Here is a 22,773-nt window from a genome sequence, read left to right on the forward strand (position 1 = left end):
GGTTGGGTGAAAAAGAAGATGAGAGCTAAAGAAACTAAACAGAAGATTAGTTGCATTTGGCTAATCATAGGTAGATAGCAGTGCATAGGATGAGGAGACAAGCAAGTAGTGCAAGGAAAAGTGATGGATTAGATGAAGCAAAGTTAATGTGATTAATGTGCTTGGATTTTTCTTGTTGAAGTGGATTACTTCAACTCATGTATAAGTTCAGGTCTAATGCATGAAAGCATTTCTTTAGTTTTCATTAAAAATGTTGTTTGGTTTTTTTTAATTATTAGTATTTTCTTTGTTAGTTTGTCTCATTTAAAATACAAAAGCCCGAAAGAAAAGGTCTTGCAGCAACAACAGCAAATGTTTCTGAAATGAATAATGATTTTGGGAAAATGCAGCAATGTGTATTTTTAAAAAGCTTAGTTGTGCAATAGATGAGCTGAAATGGAAAGTTAATCTTACACACAAAATGAAGACAATGAAAATGGAGTATCTGCTCCATGGACTCCATATAGTGTATAGCTGTTCATTTGTCACAAGTGAGAAAATGTTTAATCAGTTTTGAAATGAAGTATTCTCTCTTTATTTATCGTGTTTAGTGACTTTAAGAGTGTCAGTATGTAAAGTGTTTATCCAAGGAATGGATTTCTGGCACATGGATAAAATGAAAAGTGAAATGTTTAGCTCGCAATAGGCATATGTTCCAAGATCTCTCTGAGTAAGTATCCTGAGATGAGAAGAAAGCACACAGGTCTATGTTTATCTAGCTTATGCAGGCAGACAAGGAAGGCTCCAGCCTGGTATTAACACTGAAGTGACATGGAATGTCTTCTCCAAACCCCAAACAATTACATCAGTCCTTTAACAATATTGATAATGTGTAATAAGAAAGAACCTGGCACTTTCCAATTAGATCCTCATTGCAAAACGCTTGAGAAACTGTGAAATACTTGTCAAGTTAAAGCAAAAACCACTCATTTGGGGRGAGGTGAAAGAAGTAAAACAGAAAAGAGAGAGGAGGAGGAGGAGGGGAAAGAGATAGTTCTGTATTTTAGGAGTCCTCAATTTGGTGCCCCTTTCTTTTTTCTTTTTTTGTTTTCAATTTGAGATAATGTCCTCTCTCCCAAGACTTGTATTTGATATATATTCTCTGTTTTCTTTATCTTAATTTAATTAGTGTTTAATATCTTTCATCTTTTCAGATGTGATTATACTTAAGCAGCAAGAAAAAAAAAAGGTATTATTTCTATGCATGCTTAATGCAGTTTCAGAATGAGATATAGTATCCAGAGGAAGTGGGAACAAAATTACTGTCCAAATAATATGACCACGGATATCTTATTTACCCTGCTTGCATAAAAGGCAATAGCAACAGCAGCAATATAATTTTGCAGATTTATAATCAGAAATGTGTTAGTTACTCCTTTTCTTGTGCTTAATTTCTGAAGAATCAATAGCTAAACCACCTGAAACAGCATTCAGTGAAGTTGAAGTGTCCTAATGCTCTGCCTGCTTCCTGAACAGCTGAATATCTCTAGAAGAATAGCATGTAACTTTATTACTTTCTTTTAATACCTCACCCTGTATTAAGTTCTGATATCCTTAGAATGCTTACAGATTCATGTCTTTTTTAAAAGCAAATAAAGCCAGATTTGTAACTCTGATCTCTCATCCACAGAAATAGTTAAGATTATATTTTTCCATCTCCTTTCCCTGTAAACATTTCTGTCTTCTTGGAATAACACCTTGGGAATTATTCAAAAATTTAATTGGAGATGTTTTGTTTTTCATATCCAAGACACGGTCAGATGATCTTTAATTTTTCCTACTGTCTCTGTCTAACAATGAAGCATTTGATTCTAAGTTCAGTTCAGCAGCCCTAAAAATTGTTCAGCTACTTATATTTCATATAAATAACTAATATTGCATTCCTGTAAGAGACACTGTATGCTAGAATTGTTTAAGAATACTACAGATTTTTGGGGATTTTTGGTTGTGATTTTTGTTTAGTTTTGATTGGGGGCTTTTGGGGGTTTTTTTGTTGTTGTTTTTAGGGTTTTTTGCTTGTTTATGTTTATTTTAGTATTTCAGATAGTGTAACCCTTGAAGTGATAAGTTACTAGGTCAACAGTCCCATATACTGGTGGCTTAAAAAGATTCACCTGTTTTTTTTTCTGTTGGTGCCTACAAAAAGGTGGAAAGACAGGAATGCCATTTGCTCTCCTGGCTTTCTGTGCATCACTGATTTTAAAAAAAAAATCTTAGAATTTTATTTTTTCTTTAGTAAATCTCAATGCATTCTGAGAATATATATTTGTTTTATAAAAAGTCAAACAATGGATTTTTTGCCTTTTGACGTAAGTATCAACAGGGAAACTTAGGATGTGTGTGGCTTGGTATGGAATGCTCATCTTGCCATGTCAGGATATTTTTATTTGGTTTATTTTATAATTTGCTCCCATTACTTGCACATTCCAATGATTTTTACGTTTTTAAGTACTTTCTGAGTGCAGCCTCCCAGGCACYGCTTCTGTTTTCAGGACTTTTAATAATCCACTGAGAAATGTGTTGTTGCTTCCTTTTGCTGTGGCAACACAACTATGTTAATTTTGAAGTGAAATGTTTATCTTTAAATTCCCTGCAAAAAAAATAAGTATTCCTGACACAACGCTCTTTGCAGACTTCGATTGACTTCACTGAACATGAGACTTGGGGAGGAACAAAGGTTTACAGCTGCTTATGAGCTGACAAGCTGATGACACTTAGAGAAATAGCAGACAGTATGGTATAATGGCACTGCTGAAAAGCAACACCTCGAAATGTAGCACCTAAGTCTGGTAATCCTTTAAAACATTAAATGTTCCTCCCACCTAGCTACCCTCCACACAATGTTTTGGATTGTTTCCAAAAGTGAACTGTAAAGTTAAAGTAGAAAAAAAATGGAGTTAATGATTGAAATAAACTGGTGAAAAGCTTAGATTGGAAGAGGTATGTAGTTTTTTAAAAAAAAAAAAAAAAAAAAAAAAAAAAAAACTTTTAACTGAAAGGCAAGAATATGCTATGGGACTCCATCTTTCACTACTCTTTGACCATTCATCTATTGCGGGTTCCTTCATTGTTATGTCTCTTTTCTCGCTGTGCGGCTCCCAGCATAAAGGCTGGAATTTCTGAGGGTAATACATTTCAGACTGTAGGTATACATTAGTTGGATCAGCAAAAAGTAAATACTTGCTGAGCAGAGGAAATGTGTATAGAAGAAGCTTACAGACTGTTAAACAGTTTGTATTCTAATTTAGTATCCTGTCTTTGACAAAATATAGGACCCGTAGATATGCAGTAATGGAAACTTAGCCAGAAGTTTAGTTATTTCAGAAAGTCTCTTCTAAAATGTGGGTAATTGATCTTCTCCTGAAAGATGAAGTTCTCATCCTTTTCTGAAAATATTTGCCAAATGATACAAGTCCTTAACCATTTGGATGAATAAATTTTGCCTGTAAGAGCATTATCTTTTCTTTCAAAAATTTAGGCCCACTAAAAAAAAATGTTTTATTCATTTAAAATTAGTTTGCATTTAATGGCATTCAGTGTTAGTATGAACAAATGGTAATATAACTTCTAACAGACTGGGGTACAATTCAGAGATCTAATATTCTGCAATGTAAACTCTATGAAACTTATTCTAAAATTTATGTAGAGGATCTATTCTTAGATCTTTTAGAAAAAGACAAATGACACTGGTTTAAGGTGCAACTGCACCTTAAAATTGATAACATTAGCATTGATAAAAATACAGCTAACACTCTAATAACAATATAGTTAAAATAACTTGGGTCTGATCAACCCAAAACTAATGCTACGACATCAAATTGAGGATTAAAAAAAGAGAAAAGAATAGAAGAATCATGTAGCTAATAATATTAGTGGGAAAAAAAACCCCACCAGGAATTAAAGTTTTTCAATATGGCACATTTTTTCTGGCTTCCAATTTAAGTCCAGCAGGTGGTTTTACTGAGTAGCCCTCAAAAATTCAAGATATTCCTCTTGAGCTGTTGCAGCTGAAGTAAAACACTTGTGTGCGTGTGTGTATGTGTGATTAGCTCCAGTGCCTTTCCATCGTGCATCAGCTTCTGATTAAGTTCAGGAGGACTTTCCTTTCATCATATTGTCTACCTGAACTCTTTGGTTAGATTGTTTCCCAAGACCTTCATAGCACAGTGTTCACATTTGCAAGGATCATAATTTAAATGTGGATATTGTGTCTCTTTTACTCTCTGATGCTGATTTGCCTATATAGTTGTTCCTCTCTTTCTTGCTGCATGTTCAGATTTACTCTAAGTATTACAATATTATATTGCTGTTGTCATGTGTGTGTGAATAGAAAAGCAGAACGTTAGGGATGGCATTTAATTAGGTCACAACTGCTGTATTAACTCATATGGGAACTATCCAGTAATAATCTGTAAAATATAGGTCATTCCTTCCATAATCATTTCCAGCTGATGGGAGGCTGCCATCCACAAGGCTCTCCATGATATAGGCCTTGCTTCAGCCTACTTCTGATACGCTGCTGCGCTTCTCATGTATGGAGATCAGGTGACTGGGAAAAAAAAACATTGTCTCTTTACTCTTCCTCTGTTTGTTCCTCAGCCCCATTGTCTTGGTTCTTGACTCCTTAACAAGCTAGGTCAGAATCAGCTTTACTGGGTCGGATCCTCTCTGGACTGGGTTTTAAATAAGAGCTTCTCCTGAGATAACCTCACCCGTTTCTTTTCTTGGCTGCTGCCTGATGGTTCTGCCTTAATCAGTCTGCTGAGGAGGTAAAACTTCCTGCTTCACCCAAAAGCAAACATTTAGGGCGTGCTCACCCCAGGCCAGAAACATCATGCAGCCTTTCTGTAATTCTTGGAAGAGATGGGAACAGCTCCTCCAGACGTGAGATAGTTTTCTTAGGCCAAAGGAGTGTGGTTTGTCTAGCTTTGCTTGGAAGTGTGAATATTGAATTCACATATCCAGAGTGAAATGGTTATTTAAAACAATATTTCTATTCATTACAGTGGCTGCCATCTTTTCATTTGGACTTAATCCTTATAGAAAATGATGCCCATTTTATCTATTCATCTACACAAAAATTGTGTCACTTCTATGAAGAGAATGTTTTGGGATAACTTGAGAGTTGAATCTTAAGTGCTAAATGTTTGAAAAAATGCAAGACCTTTTAGACCTGACAATTCATCAAGACTGATTTTGACGTCTTCAATTTCTTTTCATGGGATTTTGTTGTAATTGACTCTAAGAATATGAAAGCCCCTAAAAACGGTTTTGTTTTCAGCAAGAATGGGTTTCTTCAATTCACAGATGTGCTTGCCTATGATGATCTTAGTGGATGCATGTTAAGGAGAGAGCTCTTGCACAGTGAATTACGTAAGAGCAACCTCCAGAGCAAACAAAAGGGGTTAAAGTGAATCTGCATCAAAAGATCTTTAAAATGCTAGGGTGCTCTATAATACACAAGTATTTCACAGCATTTTTATTCTATAAAGAATAGAAGCATTTTTATTCTGTAAATAATTAAATTTCAAATAGAAACTGAAACCTAAGTTTGACTTGGACTCCAAAATAGAAAATAATTATGCCCTAAAAAACTTCTACATTCATTTAACTTRCTATATTTAGAGTGTACTTTTATCAATGCACATATATAACATTTAATCTATGCTGAATTGTGCTCTTAGAGCATGAGTTAATCTTTTGTGTACCGGAAATTTAGTAAACAGTGTGTGTGGTTCTCGTCTAGATATCTAAATAATCTGCTTTAGATTTAAGAAAAAATTGTTACTTCATTATATAATTGTTATTATTTTTTTTAGATAACCATGACCTTGCCTCTTCGTGAATTTCAGTTATAAAAGTGAGCCACACCATGGGAGCAGGCAGATTACAAGGCTGAGGTTGTCATCAATAAATTGAAAAAACTTAACAAGTATTTACTGCACAACAGTTCTGCACTACCTCCATATGTAATTATAACTTCTTTAGGTTATTGCTCAGAAGGCCTCCAATGAAGGTGAGGTGTGTTAATAGAAAGATCTGAAGTCAGGTTGGGCTTTCACATGAGGCTTTTAGCTTTTTTCTTACACTGAGGGCAGCAGCTTGTGTCTCAGAGCACTGCTGTTGAAATTCATTCCACCACAGATTTCTGTGTCTAATGACACCTTATTATTTCTTCAAGTTCAACCAGTCAAGGGTTATTTAATATGTTTGAAGCTCACATGTTAGCCTTTTGAAGAGAGAAAAATAATTTTCTCTTGGATATGTTGCTGSGCCTGACTTTTCAGTGCACAAAATTGCATGGTATTTTTTAGCACATGCTCATATTGCCTATGTCTACTTCAGCACAGAGCTATACATATGTCTACATAGCAGCCCAGCTGGCACTCATGGGCATGATATCCACCCTGGAATGAAACTAAAGGCGTTAAAGACGAAGAGAGAGAGCCTATATGTTCATGCAAAGTATTCAGGTAGCAGCGGATTGCAGCCAACACCAATGCATCTAGACAGCTACCTCAAGCCAAGTTTCTGGGAAAAAGTTTTAAGTGATTTTAAAATTACATGGAAAAGCACATGCAACTTAAGAATTTGAAGAGTCACACTAAAAATGCTTGATTTTTTTTTCTCAGAGAAGCCTTTTAGAATAGAAATATCTGAGGCAAAAAAAAAGGACAAAAAGTTAGTTCTGTTTCTAAAGTACTATTTCAATTAATATTTTATTCTGAATAATATTCTTGAATAGCAACATAACCTTTAAATATTCACAGTAGAATTTAGGTTCACATAAACCCCAGTTACTGGGTGAGATGTAGCTGACAAATGCTTTGCACGTGATATAGTGAAGGTAGCAAAATTACAACTATAATATACACTTCCTGATCTGTGATTTTGAAATGTCATGGAAGCTTGACTCAGTATATGCAGAAGGGCTTTTTTAACTCTGTTTTGTCATCAGAAAAAATCTGTTTGCTAAGTTCCCTCCTGATGAAATTTAGCACCTACCTCTGTGCCACCTTGGATAAAAAATGGCATTGTTATATTAGTGGAGCATTTTCTTACATCAGAACAATGAAAAAAAAAAAAAAAAAAAAAAAAAAAAAAAAAAAAAAAAAAAAAAAAAAAAAAAAAAAAAAAAACCAGACTCAAGCCCAACCCTACCCCAAACACAGAGGGACCATTTTGTAGCCTATTGTTTTAGAAATGAATGAGAATAAAAATAGGAAGAAAAAATTATTAAACCAGTGAGGCAAAATCTTGCAAAATAGTTTTTAAATGTCGTATTAACTGTGCTCCCAATAGCCTAATGTTTCCAGAAGATATAAGAAACAAGAATTGCTTAGGCAACCTTAATCTGGATACCTTAATTTGGATCTGACAAAATTATTTTCTAAAATAGAGATTTTGAAAGTTCCAGTGCTCAGTTCACCTTTCCACAAAGTATGATTTAATTTAGTTATGGCCATTTTAATTTTTGTTTTACAACCTTCTGTTATGAGGTACTTTGTTCCTGAAAGACAGGACTAAGGAAATACTCTCCCATTGAATGAAATAAATATAAGGGTCTGGAATAACAGTTTAAATTGAGGTTGAAATGGCAATCTGATATGCACAGTGTTTATTCACTGTTTACACCATTAGATCGTCAGTCTTCCTAAAATTTTATTTTTCTCAAAATGTTGAAGTGCAAAGCTATAACCCTAATACCTATTGAATTTAAGTCTGTGTCACAGTATCTGCTCTGCTGTAATTACAGGGTCTGTTGCCATCAGTATAAAATATGGAAGCTGTGCCTTTGTGTTACTAATTGTTATGTACAGATGACAATATTGATCGTTGTAGATTAATATTAGAGTTGTAAAGCACTCCTAGCGTTGGGAGAGAGGGTGTTAAAATTCTTATGAACAAGACAGACTGGCCTGTCAAAACATAATTTTCTGTTCTTCATGCTGGATGCTTTTTGTTGTGCTATTGTTGGGATAAAAAAAAAAATGGTACTTCAAAGGTAGAGGGATTTTTTTTGCTATTACTGAAGCTGTTAATTTTCATACGGTTGGAGCAATAAAACACTTTTCTGTTTAATATGAATTTATGGGAGGCAAGGGACTAGACATGAGGGAGATGACTTAGGATTCAAAACATTGCAAATGTTTGGCAGGTTTTTTTTTAGAGGGAAGGAAAAAATCTCTTGAGACCTTTGTTTTCTAAGGAATAATATTACAAAATACATAGTTACACAATACAAATTGGCAAATGAAAGAAGAGATTAATGATTCTGGCAATTAATTTAAGCTGGCATATTATCTCAACTTTCTTTTTAGTATGAGAAAGTTGCTTTTCTGCCTTTATAAAAAGGGGGGGAAATAAAAGGAGAAGATGAAATTTCTTACCAGCATTTAAGTACTAGATACTTGAATGAACCTATACATATTTTTATATTTTCTCACAATTATGCAGAACAAGAGAGAGCAAGGAGGAAAGGCAATTATACTTAAAAAAAAAAAARGGGGAGTAAAGTGATATAAAGTTATAGTGCAGAGAAAGAGCTCAACAAAATACATCAACAGAAATACACAGCCTTCTTAGGATATTATGTATATAAAGTTTCCTAACTGTCTTGTGCTATCTCAATAACCAGGATGCTGGTTCTCTTTTGTTTTATATAATTTTGTGTGACTTTCTTGAATTGATTGGTATTCTGTCGGAAGATTAACCTGTGTTATTGCTTTCAGATATTGAATAGACTAAGAAAATGCATACAAAGCCTTGGCCAAGTTATAAAACCAAACAAACACTAATAGGATGATGAAAATTATTAGCATCCAGGAAACAAATACTGTTATTTGTATATTATACTCATCATTCTGCATGTAGTCAACAATTCAGGATCAACACTCTGAACAGGCTTACATGTCCACCAACTCAATTTGACTTTAAATAAGACTCATGTCAGATTTAATTAATAGGAGGCACATATCGTCTTTTCTTTCCCTTTTATTTTCTTTCTTTTGGTAGACTATACTTAGTTCTAAATTTTACTTGCAAGTTTAATCAAACTAAAATTCAGTTTAGTAGTTTCAGCCTGAATTAGGACTTCTTCTGAAACACAATATCTTCACAAAAATAACTGAGTACCACCATTTACTTTAACAGTTCTTAATCTCTAATGCACATAAGTGATGGCTGGTGATTTATCAAGTCAAAATAGTAAAGAATATCCCGGTACAAACTTCAGCCAAAATACATCATCTGTTAAACAGTGCAGAATAGAAACACATAGTTTCTGCTTTTAAATCCACATTGAAGCAAATCTTTACCCTTGCAGGTGATTTAGTTTGCTTCATGGGGAAACCAGCTGCATGTGTGTTTGTGGGTGTGCTCGCCATTTTTCAGAAAGGTCAGCTAGGGCATGTCTGTACCTATGGTTACTTTGCTATTTGTTTGGCCATGGAAGCCTGATCAAATAATCTGATGTCTATTGCTTAGTATTGTTGATTTGTCTCCTTATTGCTTTTTTGGTTGGTTTTTTTTTTTGGCTATCAAAAGAAGTATTTTTGTTGTTGTTATGCTTTATCTCCTCTACATTGCTTGACCTGCTGCACGCATTTACATTCATATGTACAAACATACGTTGTATATATTTGTAAACCAACCAATGCATCAAAGACAGCAGGCTTGAATCTCAATCATTGTCTGCAACTTTTTGCTGGCTGTTTTCAGAATGGAATGGAAAAAAAAAGCTGAATAATCCATAGCTGCTCTTAAAATATTCCTAATGGATCAGGTCTATTAACTAGTATTGCTGTCAATGAGTCATTTGCAATGTGAATAGCTTCTTTTCTTTCTCATATGATTAAATTCGGTTTGGCTGTTAGTACATCCATTCCTTTCTTCCCTCCAGATAGAAAAAATCACTTTCATGGACTCATAGTTGTACTCAAGAGAGCACATAAAAGTCCAGTGATTCATTAATCAGATTTCCTTATTTGAGTAAGCAGTGAGTTCAGACATCAGTCTGCTGTGATTTTTCTGAATTACAAAAACACTTGAACCAAAGACATTAAAAGTCAGAAAAGGAAGAAAAGAAACTAACCATCCTTCTTGATCTTATTTCCTACCTTATTTGTCAGAGATAAGCAACTCTTCCATTGTTTTGAGAAAGTTGATGTTATTTAAATCTCCTTCAGGGCCAGCATGAGGGATATGAAACCCAGTCTGAAACCCGTTTAAAGAATTCTAGCTTTTGCCATGTATGGATTAAGACAGCAGTGTGAACATCACTGTCTTATTTTTAATCATGCTTGAAAAGTCAGGCTGTTTGAAGCAAAGGCAATGACTTCCTTTGCCTCTTTTAATCCCTGAAACTAAGTTGCATGCCTGTCCTTCCCTCTTCCATGACTGAAAGATCTTCTCTAATGCACATTATTTTCCTTTAAGACACTCAGAAAGAATATGGATAAGTACGAACATTTTCACTAGAGAAATGGACACTAAACAAGATTTGCAATATTTGTTTCAATATAAATGTTTGATTTTGCAGATAGGTGAAATGAAATTCAGAGAGATCAGAGGAGTTTCCCAAGGTTGTATGATGTAGAAATTACTATGAGTATAGGAGCAGAAGGCTTTTGAATTCTAGTCCCTTATTTGATTCAAAATGTCTGTGTGATCCATAGTTAGTAATAGTAACAATGGTATTTGCTGATATTTTGTTTCAATATCTGCTGAGAATAAACAGGAAAAAATGAACAGGAAAATTTGAATGGCTTGCACCAGAGATATTTAAGATATTTACTGCCTGGCTGAAGTCTGAAAGGATTGGATCTAGTCTTGGGGCTATGGCAATGTTATCTAAATTTCTCTTTGTATTTAAAATGCATGTCCCCTCCTGAAATTAGCCTTGAGATATGTCTAGCTTGACATAGGTAAACATTTCGAAAGACGATATTTAAAGACCATGGTAACAGAGGATTTATTGCTTTCCATGTTTTATTATTTGATGCATTTGGATTTACTGTATTTTTTTTGTCTTTCATGTGTGAATCATGCCATTTTGTCTTGTACTACAAAAATGAAAGCATCAAATGTATAGCAAGCAGGTTTCCATATGTCTTCTAAATGCACTTAAAGAAACTTTAATGCTAAATCAGGGTAGACCTCTGTGGTTGGAAAAAATGTGGTAATTGTCTTGACTGTTTGACCTGCATTTATAGAAAAAAAAAAATGATTCGTGGAGATTTGTACCCTGAAGTATTACTGTGTTTCAGCTGATGTCTTGTGCATTGTTAGTGGGCATTAGAAAAGTGTGACATATTAACAGTGAAAACCTGCTATGCTGCTGCTGTTTCACATTTCACAGACAGATAATTTTCCTTACCTCCCAAACTAACAGCTAGGGAGGCAAGCAACCTGCATGAGCATTTCTCTTCTCTCTACAAACTAGTAATTATGTTCCAGTGTTAGACACCTCTGTAGGAATGTGTAAGGTTGTACTGGTTATACAAGTGGTCCTCAGGGAAATTTTCAGTCACCAGAGAAAAAATGATTGGTAATTTCCACCTACTCTCAGAGGATAGTTGGAATAATTATTGGGATATTTGAAGAGTAGTGGAAGTCTTTGCATATCTAGTAGACATTAGTGTCATTTATATTTTCTTTTTTTTTTTTTTTTTTAATTGAGCATTTTCCTATACAGTATGCATTTCATTTTGATTGGCTTCATGTTTCTTGGGATGTTTTCCTGTGATGGAATTCTAGCTCATTGTCTCAAATATCAAAACATTACTTAGGATGGCTATTCACTGTCAACTTCTTTAATTATCATTGTCATTTGCAAAATGTTTCAAAGACATGCTTCTCAAAGCAACGTTTCTTATATGAAATTTTGTCTTTCTGTTTTGTAAATCATTAATGCACTTCATTCCAATAAGTTCAAAAGAGATTCTTCAAAATTACATCATTGATTCAGCTGATGCCTCCAGAGTTGTCTCTTGTTCTTTATTCCTCACATTCCTCCAAAAATATTGTCAGTTCATTCTGAAAATTCATATGAGCCTTTGGTTTGACTTTCCTATTAGCCAGCTGCAGAGCTGTAAGTTTGGGGAGAGAGACTGGGAGAAAAACCAAAATACATCCCTGATATATTTGCAGTCTTGCAAAAGGTTGGAAATATATAACAATAGCAGAAAGTTTAAACATAGTGCAGCTGACTGGAATGTTAGAGATATTATTTTTGAATGATTCTGTGGAATCAGAGGATAGATGATGAATATTTTCCTCAGTATAAAACCGGGGGGGGGGAATATAAATAAGTAAAATGGAATATGTTAATCAGTAGTATTACTCATTTATAAATTATTAAGAGCAAAACAAAATAAACCCAGCCAAAGAAAAGGCATTCTCTTTATTGACCAAGCACACACTCACAGAAGAGCGTGCAATGGTAACTGAGTGAGCTGAAGAAATGGCATGATCGGGGAAGGTGGCATTTGAGTATCAATGTCATGGGTTAAAAAATTACAATTTTTTTTTTTCTTCTTTATTTTTATGCACTGCATCTCAGTTGCTCTACAGCTTCAATTTGATCCAACAGATGGGGAAAACACATTGCAAATGAAGAGAAAAAAAAGATATAAAATTTGGTGTAAAATTTGATTGGTAAATTGATGTTAAATTTTTAAGATGTACGCTTTTTTTATTTAGAAATATGATAAAATTGTATATAAGATGTTTATTTTTCAAATCGGGGAAAACAACTGGAATATTGGGGTTTGAGAATTAGAATAAACAGTTTCKTGGATGATTTTTGAGATTGACCCTTCTTAATGGGTGAATCTTTATATGTTATTGTCACCATCATAATCCATGAAGGAAGATATAACTTCATGATTAAAATTAAATTTCCATCCATTTAATTGGAATTGGATTATCCCCCACAAAGTGATTAAAAGTATACTGTGATACTGATACTGCTTCAGAGAAAATGATCATAGGAGTCAATGAATACTAATAGAGCAGTGAGCAAAGCAACTACAATTTTATTTCAAGAGAGAGTTTTCCATTGAATTTTTCATAAAATAAGCAATCCTCCAGTGGTTTCTATGTTGAGGTTTAGATCAGGAAAGCATTCTTAAAACCTCAAATATTTACAAAACATGAAGTGAAAAAACAAAATGGAATAACAGTTAACCAAGCAATATTTTTAAAAAAAATTATTATTCTGTACCCTCCTGTAACATTCCTGAAATAAAATAGGAGCAATTCAAAGTCAGAAATACATTAAATTTAGGTGCAGTCATGCCCTCTCTCAGTGTGGGGAAATGGGACCTTTGCATTTCAGGAGTAGTTTTTACTTAAGGATTTGCTTTTGTGTTTGCTGCACTAGTTTTACTCTTGCTGTGCTCAGAAAGGATTGTTGGATTGTTCTGGTAGAGTCATGATGGGCACCTGTTTTCTAGCACAGCTGCTCCTGGCTCAGTTTTCTATTGCGTCATTTCTTGTTTAGTACAAAGCAGGTTTGAGTTTTAATATTTCTGTGTCGTTTCCAGCCTAAGCTATTGTGTTGTAGCACAGATCTAACAGAATTTGAAGCAGTTTGTTTACAGTCCTTTATGAGCTTTGCTTTTGAAAACAGCTTTAAACACAACAGAATGGCAGTATATGGGTAGGTGTAGGTATCTGGATTTTCAGGGCTGTGTGTTCATTTCAGGACAGTGTGTTCATTTTAGCTTTTGAAATGGAAAATACTGAGGTCAAAACTAGAAACTATGATAAATGCCAGATCCCAACTTTACTGAGGAATCCTCTAACATTTTGTACCTATGTGTATATGAAGAGCTCAGAACTGTTATATTTTTATATTCTTTTACTTTAAATCTGCTACTAAGAATAATTAAATACTATGTCAGCATTAAGCAAAAAAAAAAAAAAATGCGTCAGTGAGTACTGAAGCATTTGCTATTTCTGCTTTCTTTGACAGCTTTTTGGAAACTACAGCCTATTTCTGTATGAAACCAAAAATGGGTGAGAAGGAGGTGTCCCCACATTCTTTCTTCAGTATTTGGCATGAATTCAGTTCTGACTTCAAAGACTTCTGGAAGAAGGAAAACAAACTTATTCTTCAAGAAAGGTACGTCTGTTTGTTTGTTCAAAGGCTTTTCTCACAGAATGTTTTTGGGACCAATCACACAGAAACCAGTCTGCCGCATTTCATTAGAACACAACTATTGAATGCCTGTCGGACTTTTCTCATGTTTTGTTTTTTTAACAGATGATGACACCCACCCCCAACTCCCCCCAAGCCCCTAATCATCCTAATTTTTGAATGGGATTTTAATACCAGTTTGTGCTAAAGTTTTTTGGGTTTGTTATCTGAACAGTGTTTTTTGGCAGAGCATGTAACTACTATGCTACTGTGGAATGGAAGACTTGATTTAGGCCTGGAAGTTTATTAAAGATTTTCCATTAGCATATTTAGTCAAAGAAACTCAAGGCATCAAGACACAGCATATTGTAATTATTTGGTGATGTTAGGAAAAAGGAAGACAGAAGGAATAAGTAAATTGACCTTGTGTTAAAAAAAGACTCAGACTGAATCGCAGTGCAAATCACAGCTTAGGTGATGAGGTACACAAGAGCAAGTGTGGTGTACATGGCATGAGGAAATAGCAGCTTTGAAAAATCAGCCATGATGCCTGGGCCATGTTTTAGAAGAGTTGTCAAGTCTGTGCTCATCTGCATGCAGATAGTCCATTGTGGTCACCCTTTGTTTATAAAATTAGAGCAAGAATTAATAATAAATACTAACAATAATAAGTAATAAATGTCACATAAGAAAAAATTAAACAAATGCAACTATGTAAATTCTAAGCACTGTTATATAATCATACAACTGTAAACCACTTGAGTGATCTCTGCATACAGATAATGAACCTACATCTGAGCCTAAACATTAATGGGATAGAAGCTTTACATTCATTAAATTATCAGCTTCAGACCATTATTAGGTGAATTGACAAGAACAGGCCCTTTTTCCAAGTGTATTCATCCTATTGTAATTGTCATGGGCATCTGACTACTGGTTTAGAAAGTTACTGAAATTTTCCCTGAGGTATCCATATAATCAGTGTTTTGTGTACCATATTGGCTCCAAGAGGATTTTGGAACAAAGCAGTCTCACGGATAAAGAACTGCATTCCATTACTATAGCAAAAGCATGGTGCAAATGTTAGTACAGAGGATCTCTGGGGATCTATTTCATATTACTGACTGGCTGGATTAATTTTATGTAATAAGGCATCTCTCTTTGAAACTGATTTCACACTTAAATAATATCATTGTTTTCCTATGTAGGGATTTAACTACTTGCTTAATACAGGTTAATTTAATCTTGTATGTTTTATAGAAAAGGAATTGAGAAAAATATCCTTTCATTTCAAAATACTAAACTATTTTTTTCAAAAAAAAAATCCCAGAAATTCTTCAGAGGGTTTTCACTGCAAATAGTTTTCTTTAAAAGACATTAAATAAATAAGCAGAAAACTTCTTCCTCCTACTTTTCCTAAAAATCTAAAGCTTAAGAGAAGAATGGGATTGTGGTACAATCATTTGACCCTCTTTCAGTTCCACATATGTGTATACTGAGAGGATGTGTCGAAATAGAAGCAAAAAAAAGGTGTCTGCCAACTTGTCCCTTCTAGGGCAAGGGTGTTTCTAGCCTTGTGTACAAGCTGCAAAATGGCTGCAGGTGCAAGATGTGACAGGGAAGGGAAAGGACAGTGAGAAGGATCTACAGTGGAAAAAGAAACTGGGAGATCCCTAGGAAGAACAGCAGGGAGATCCAAACCCAGACTTGGAACTGGTGGGTTGAAGGAAGCTCTCCCAGTGGGACAGACAGGACTGGGTAACTTCAGTCTGGAAAGTCACTGAGATTAAGACTGAGAATGATACATCCTGAAAATCACAAGTAGATTTTGGTTTTGAATTTTAATTTTTACTTGCCTCATCAAGTTTAAATCTTTTGCTCTATTTCCTTTGTTCAGGTGACACAGGGCTCCGATTTTTGGAACTTCTGATGTCTTAGTTGTGTTGACCTCTCAGAGGTGTTTGGCACAGTGCTGTGTCAGGTCTGGCAAAGTCAAGCTCTCTTCATTGCATTTCAGGAATTAGAATATTTTGGCCCAAATTAGTAGTAAGAGTAATAGTTTTTCAAGTAAGGCATATAATTTTCCAAAAAAAATAAGAATCTTCTTTGATTAAATTTTCTTACCGAAGCCTTGGCACAGGAAGTATTTCATCTCCAATCATTCAGCCTGATATCTGAAGTTGTCTTTTAGGGTTTTTTTTCTTGATTTCACATTTCTACCTCTCCTAGTAAAAGACAAGAAGCTGTACTACGAAGGTGTCTCAGTATTGAGAAGTCAAGCAAGAAAAACCTTGATGGAAAAATATGTGTTGCTCAGAGGTGTAAGAATGTACAACATGATGGTTTTCAAAATCTCAGCCTAGATCAAGAGATCTTTAGGTGACAAAAATCTAAAATCTGCCTATTTCCACTGAAATACAAATAATTACTCTAAGAAAGTAGATTTTCACCTTTTGTTGATGTTCTTGAAAGTTTTCTTGCCAATAAAGTTGAAGAGCAGGCTAAAACTTCAATGGTGAGAGAAACTTTCTGTAATTGTTCATTGGCAACAAAATCAAGTGACAGATAAGGGTGATATTTTCTAAATGACTGTGGTATGCCACCTTTGGTGAACTATCAACCAGGTTTCTGCCTCATGAAACATACTTTATTTACATAGTTATTTATAAAATTTATAACTCTGTTCTTTTTTCTTTTTTAGTTTGATTGACTTTATCAGCTCCTGGTTGGTTTTGGTTTTTTTAGGTTTTTTTTTAATTTTTTTCCTCTTGCTTTATTGCTTTATTTCAGGGTTTAACAAACTTTTATGCTGTGGGCAATGTTTCTAGAATGTTTTATATTCCAGTTTCCATATGGACTGCTAATAGAGGCTGTTCCTTATTTAGTCTCTGCAAACATGTGTCATGCTGGTTTGCAATAATTTACCCAAATGATTTTCATAGATGGTTTTTCCTAAGGTGGTACTACTTTTTGTTACTGATAGATTAAATGTGTGTGTTTTAAAGAAAGCAGTTCTTACTTTAAACACTTTTCGCTTGGCATTTCTACTTGCATATTTGTTTGCCAGGCATTTACATGCAAAAGATAAACATGAAGTGTCAGACTTTGTATTTCCTTGCGAGAAGATGAGAAAAGAAAAATGGTGCAAAGTTAAAACAATTTTTCTGAAGTTTTCTACTGCTTTCACTCTTCTCTCAGTTGAAGTAAAGCAGAAATGGAAAATAACACCTGTAGAGAAAATTATCCATGATAAACTTTTAAATACAGCAATTAAAAGAAAAATGCCCCTGAAAATTATAGTAAAAGGATAGGTCTGCCAAGAGGCTTTCTGAGCAGCACTAATTTTTTATGGTCATACTGCATGTAAGGCTAACTAGATCATTCCAATAGAAATTGGAATAGAAATTACAATAGAAATTTATAGCATTTTTGAAAATACTTTGTGGAGATTAAAATTTCTGATGGTATGGCTATCCTAAATATATATCCTTTAAAATGAAAATTTTCAAATACTACTTCTTTCTGATTAAGCAAATTTTAAAAATACAAAACAAACAAACAAAAAGTCCACCCCCCAAAAAAATTTGAAAAAGAAAAGTCATAATCAGACTTAATAGGGCATATTTTGAGTTTTTGTCAATTGTCATTGTCCTTTAAATATATATTTAATGTGTCAGTCATAGTCTGTAGTTTTCATTCATACTTTCCAAAATTTTGAAAGGTTTACTGTCATTTATCACCTGCTTTATTTGCAAGAAAGACTAGAAGAACTGACAATATTTTCCCTTRTATTTTCTCAACGTTCTTTGAAGAGAGTATGATTTTGAACTTTGCAAGGTTCCTGTTCTACATCCTTGTTATCTAGACATGAATTTCTGGTKTTGCATATTCATAGATGCACACTGCTCTCTGAATGCACAGTCAGATATTGTACAGCTGCACTAACACCTCTGCACCTTTCCTACGAACACCTCTTCTTAGGAAAACCCTTAGAGCCATCACACCATCTATCTAAAATTGCCTTTTTCTTTTCCATTTATTGAAAGCAAGTGTCTTTTACAAACTGACTTATAAATATATTAACTCTTTACTTTTAAATCCCTTTCTTTCACTTCTAACCTTGTTTCTTTTTTTCTGAGGCAGATGTATTCAATATTAAGTGCACTATTCCATTCTAGCACATCTGTGAGAGCAAGAGGTATTTTTATTTTTCTTTACATCCAGCAAAGGCCTGAGGAACTGTTGCCCAGATCCTACCATTTTCCTAGCAACCAGAAAAAGATATCCTGTCCTAGGATAAAAAGAGCTCTTAAGGCAACACCTAACATAACCCAAAAGGGAAATCTTAAAATGTTATCATAAACTAAAATAAAAAAAAAAAAAAGTAAAGCAACTGCTGGTCGTGGCAAACAAATATAAAATACGGGAATCCTTTATAAAAATACATTTATATATCAGAAAATCTCATGTTGCTAGGGACAGCAATGATTCATCTTTGGGCCATGAAACACAACCTGGCTCATTACAGTAGCAAAAAGCAGTCAGTCCTTCAGGAAATTTTATGTTTAAAAGTTCCATTGCTGTCTAAGGTTAGCATCAATATCATTAGGTCATAGATACCAGTTCAGACCTTACTAGAAACAGATCAGTGATATGGTAGAAACTCAGATGCAGGGCCACAGTTCCACCTTCCCCTTCTCTGGGTATGAGTGAGGTTCTTGCACTTGTTAGTCCTCTCCAGCTCTAGTTGTATTTCCATCTCTTCAGCTTGTTTGCTGTTCTAGAGGGCCTGTGCAGCTTGGCAAAGATTTACTTTGTGTTAATTGTATTTCTAGATTGGAGAGCTGGAGGAGGAAAGAGACGGGGGCAGATATGGGTGCCCGGCAAATGTGTGTATAAAGTAAATGCTCATAAACTCGGTGTGGCCCTTGCCTCTGATGCCAGCAGAGGAGGGTTCATAAGCAGGATCAACATGACGGTAAAATTCTGTAAGTCCCTGATATCTTGCATCACACTAACCTTGAAAATTTCTTTTGGCTGACTTTATTCAACCCTTTAACTCCCAAGATAAATCTTCAACACATTAAAAATAATCTATAAACTCAGAAAAGCGCGCTGGTCTCTCAAATGCAGAAGTTGCCCATTAATAAGAATAGCAGTTAAGCTGGCACCTGGTGTGTCACACTGTGTATATCTAGATGAAAGGGAGATTCCTGGCCAGCATGTCTCCACAGCTCATTGATCTCCCTCTGCAGAAAGACTGCTATGTCTCCCCACAGACTCCTCGGCAGGATGATTTAAAACTTGCTGTTGAGCAACTTAAAGTCTAGCATGGGATATCAGTATGTTGCACAGTGAGGAGCATATTGGTAAGCTGCCACTTGTGCTTGCAGAGGAGGGCATTAAATCCCATAGCACGAGCAATGTCCTCGCAGAGTAATTTAAGGGATATTCTGTTAACGCTTGTAATACGAACCAGGGAGTCAGACTTGAGAGTGAGGAATCAAGGGACGTGGGAATAGGTACTTGCAAAGAAATGCAGAGATGGAAGGAAAGTGAAGTGTATATGGAGTTGCTACATGAGAGGGAAATAATGAACATGTGGACTGTGTTTAGTGGGGTCACATTTTGGTTGGCATGCTCCTGTAATGCCAGCTAAAAGCTCTGAGTGTTATGTTAGGGAGCAGCCATGGGTAGATACATTTGCTGACTTGGGGGCTTTAATCTCAATTTGTTTATGGCACTCCAAACAACTGAGTGGCTTGGGTTTACAATTCATAGTCACAATGACATTTCAAACCAGAAGACAGTTGTACATGGCATCGAATTGAATAATTAAAAAGATCTTCAGTTTTTGGGAGTATTTCAAAATTGCAACTTTAATAGCTTTCTGATCTGAATATACTATTGTGGGCACTGGAAAATCTACTTTAAAAAAACCAAACACTCAAAGATTCAGCAGCTAGGAACATTCCTCACAAAGGAAGTGAGGTACTGTGAGGCAATACTTCACAAAGAGACCATTTGCTGTCCAGATAAAAGAGGTATCTCAACATTTCAGTATGGTTTGTTTTCTTCTTCTTTGAGCATTTTTGGGAATTAGCCTTCCCCCCCCAATAAACACACCATCATATTTTGGTTAGGGGAGGTGGACAGAACTTTCATTTCTTAACATTGCTTTTGAGGGAGAGATTTGTGGAAAAGAACTATTTGAAGATACATTTCTCAATCTGGATCTTTGATGGAAAATCCTTTTGAATACCTTAGTCTAACAGTTTTAAGCAATTCTTTGTTTTATAAGACATTAAAAAATATTTCCATTTGCAGTTGTGAGCCAACTGGTGTTTAAAATTAGTAACTTAAACAAAGTGAAGAATCTAGTAAAAAAACTAGCTCCAAATACACAATATTTCCTAATTTTTGTGACTTGCATGAGGCTGGATTCCAGAATGGCCCCCACTAAACAGCAGAAGGGCTCTTCAGTAGTCTCTGTTGAGTGACGGTGTTGTATGATGCTGGCACATTATGTTACATCCTAGTATGTGTTTTTTGCATAAGAGAAGGTAGATACCAATTATCATTTCATAATGAAGATTACAGACTGTTTCCATGGCTGTAATGTGAGACTGGGTATGATAGTTAAAGCTACAGTGATATAGGATACCCTTATTCCTAGCATGTAGTGATCTTTTTGATATTTTTTATCCTTTTCCTGTTCGCCACCTCTTAAATAAAGAATGACATTTGCCTATGACAAAAACAGGGCCAACATTTCACTTGCATATTGGTGAAAATAATTATATAAGTAAAAATTTTAAGCAGAACTTTTGTCAGGCACTAAACTTCGTATACTTGTTAGTGTGTTCATTCCCAGACAAACTGATCACTTTGGCATTTGAGGTCAATAAATCATTGTAATGTTTTACAAACAAGAAGCATTTGTCACTGAATATTAGTCGCCAAATTTTAATACGCTCACCAAGGCTTAAAATCTACTGTAACCCAGACTGATCCTGAACTGCTTGAGTTGTTAACGTCCTTGCCCACTGGCAGTTTGCTAAACCAGTGCAAGGAGTTGGCATAAAGGCATCACCCATTAAGAATAAGTGCATGGCTGCAGGCATGTTTTATGGTATCAATATACAAAATACTCTAACATCAAGGGGTTTCCTTACATATTTGAGAAGAGCCTTACTGTGTCTGCAGTCATTTTTGTGTCATTATATAATGATGAATGGGTACTTTTTATCTCATGCACCAAAGTTCAAGGCCTCTAACTTTACCATCTCCTGCACTGGGAATCTCTTCATGTTGTAGCTCTCCAGCTGACTTCAATTTTTTTTAAATTTTCATTTCACTGATCCCTCTATTCACCCAATTCTCATATTTACTTGTACTGCCAATTTTGTAGCTATCATTTATCCATTGTAGTAGCCCCAGCGTACCAGTGTAGCAGCACATCAGTCCAGGGTATGTCTCCATATTCTTTTTAAGAGTCTTCTTTTCCACCTAGTCTGTTTTCCAAGACTTTCCTCATCCTTTCTTAGACATTGTGGCTTTTCCTTTCTTTTAGTCCATATGCTGCTAAAAAATGTTTTACAGCTAATACAAAGTCTCACATTTCCATTCACTCGTAAGTTTTTTTTTCTTTTAATTGCTGATTATGTCATAATTTTTGCCTCACCTCTAGTCTTGTTCCCTTCCCTTACAATTTCCTGTTGAATTTTCTAACCAAATAGCCCAAATGTAGCCAGCTTCTTTGAGAGCAACCTGTCTTCAGTTCCAAGAAAAACAAAAAGGTGATGAATATCTTTCTTAGATTACATATCAAGATTGAAGTTAAAATATGTAGGAAAGTGATTTCCATCTTGCCTGAAGGTAGCCAGATATAGCCTCAAATACTGGCCACATTGACAATTTGATGACAAAGGTCATTAAATGTATTTAATGTATTTAAGTGGGTATATGTATGTTTGCATATTATTAGAAACATAGCCATTCTTAACAGGTAATTTTTAAAATTTCATTACATTTTCAAGATCAAGTTCTCTTTAATGTCAAAATTATAATCTTTTAATCATGTTTCACACAGTATTCTTTTTTGTTTCTATTTATTCACATCTGCATATCTCTGCACAGATAAGAGCTGAACCCCTAGAACACCAAGTGCATGATTGCAAGATGGACCAAGTGAAATGGAATACTTCTGAACTGAAATACTTTCAGAGTAGTTTTAAGTTTTTGGTGAACTACAGTAAGACTCTGTAAATGGGAAAGTTTAATTTTCATTTCAGTTGGCCTCAAAGCTTTATTTTAGGTTCATTTGACATGATGTCCACTAAAACAATCTGAAATGCATTCCCCAAAGTCTATCTACATCATTGACAGAGGGGGTATCTTATTCAGGGTCCTGCTACAAATTATTTTCTGTGGTTCGTGGCTGGATTAAAACCTTTTAATCTATTTGTCCATGGTCCTCTGTGTGAAATTATGATTAATCACTGTTTCTTTCCAAAAGCCACTCTCTGCCTCGTGGTCCTTGAATTAACCATGCAAGGAGCTGGCAGGGATGTCGAGATAGTTTGACGCAT

At 34.9% G+C, this 22,773-nt stretch overlaps 1 protein-coding gene across 3 annotated transcripts in view; it reads left to right on the plus strand.

Annotated features, from left to right (window-relative positions):
- Window positions 1-22,773, plus strand: part of FMN2 (formin 2) — a 169,886-nt gene that overhangs the window by 139,282 nt on the left and 7,831 nt on the right. For all 3 annotated transcript variants that reach the window (XM_057363968.1, XM_057363967.1, XM_057363969.1), the window contains one exon: window positions 14,018-14,167. In XM_057363968.1, the coding sequence (XP_057219951.1) occupies window positions 14,018-14,167 (150 nt within the window). The remainder of the gene's footprint in view (window positions 1-14,017; window positions 14,168-22,773) is intronic.

This window comes from Malurus melanocephalus, unplaced genomic scaffold, assembly GCF_030028575.1.
Source record: "Malurus melanocephalus ecotype Western Australia unplaced genomic scaffold, MMel_1.1 scaffold_33, whole genome shotgun sequence".
NCBI lineage: Eukaryota > Metazoa > Chordata > Aves > Passeriformes > Maluridae > Malurus > Malurus melanocephalus.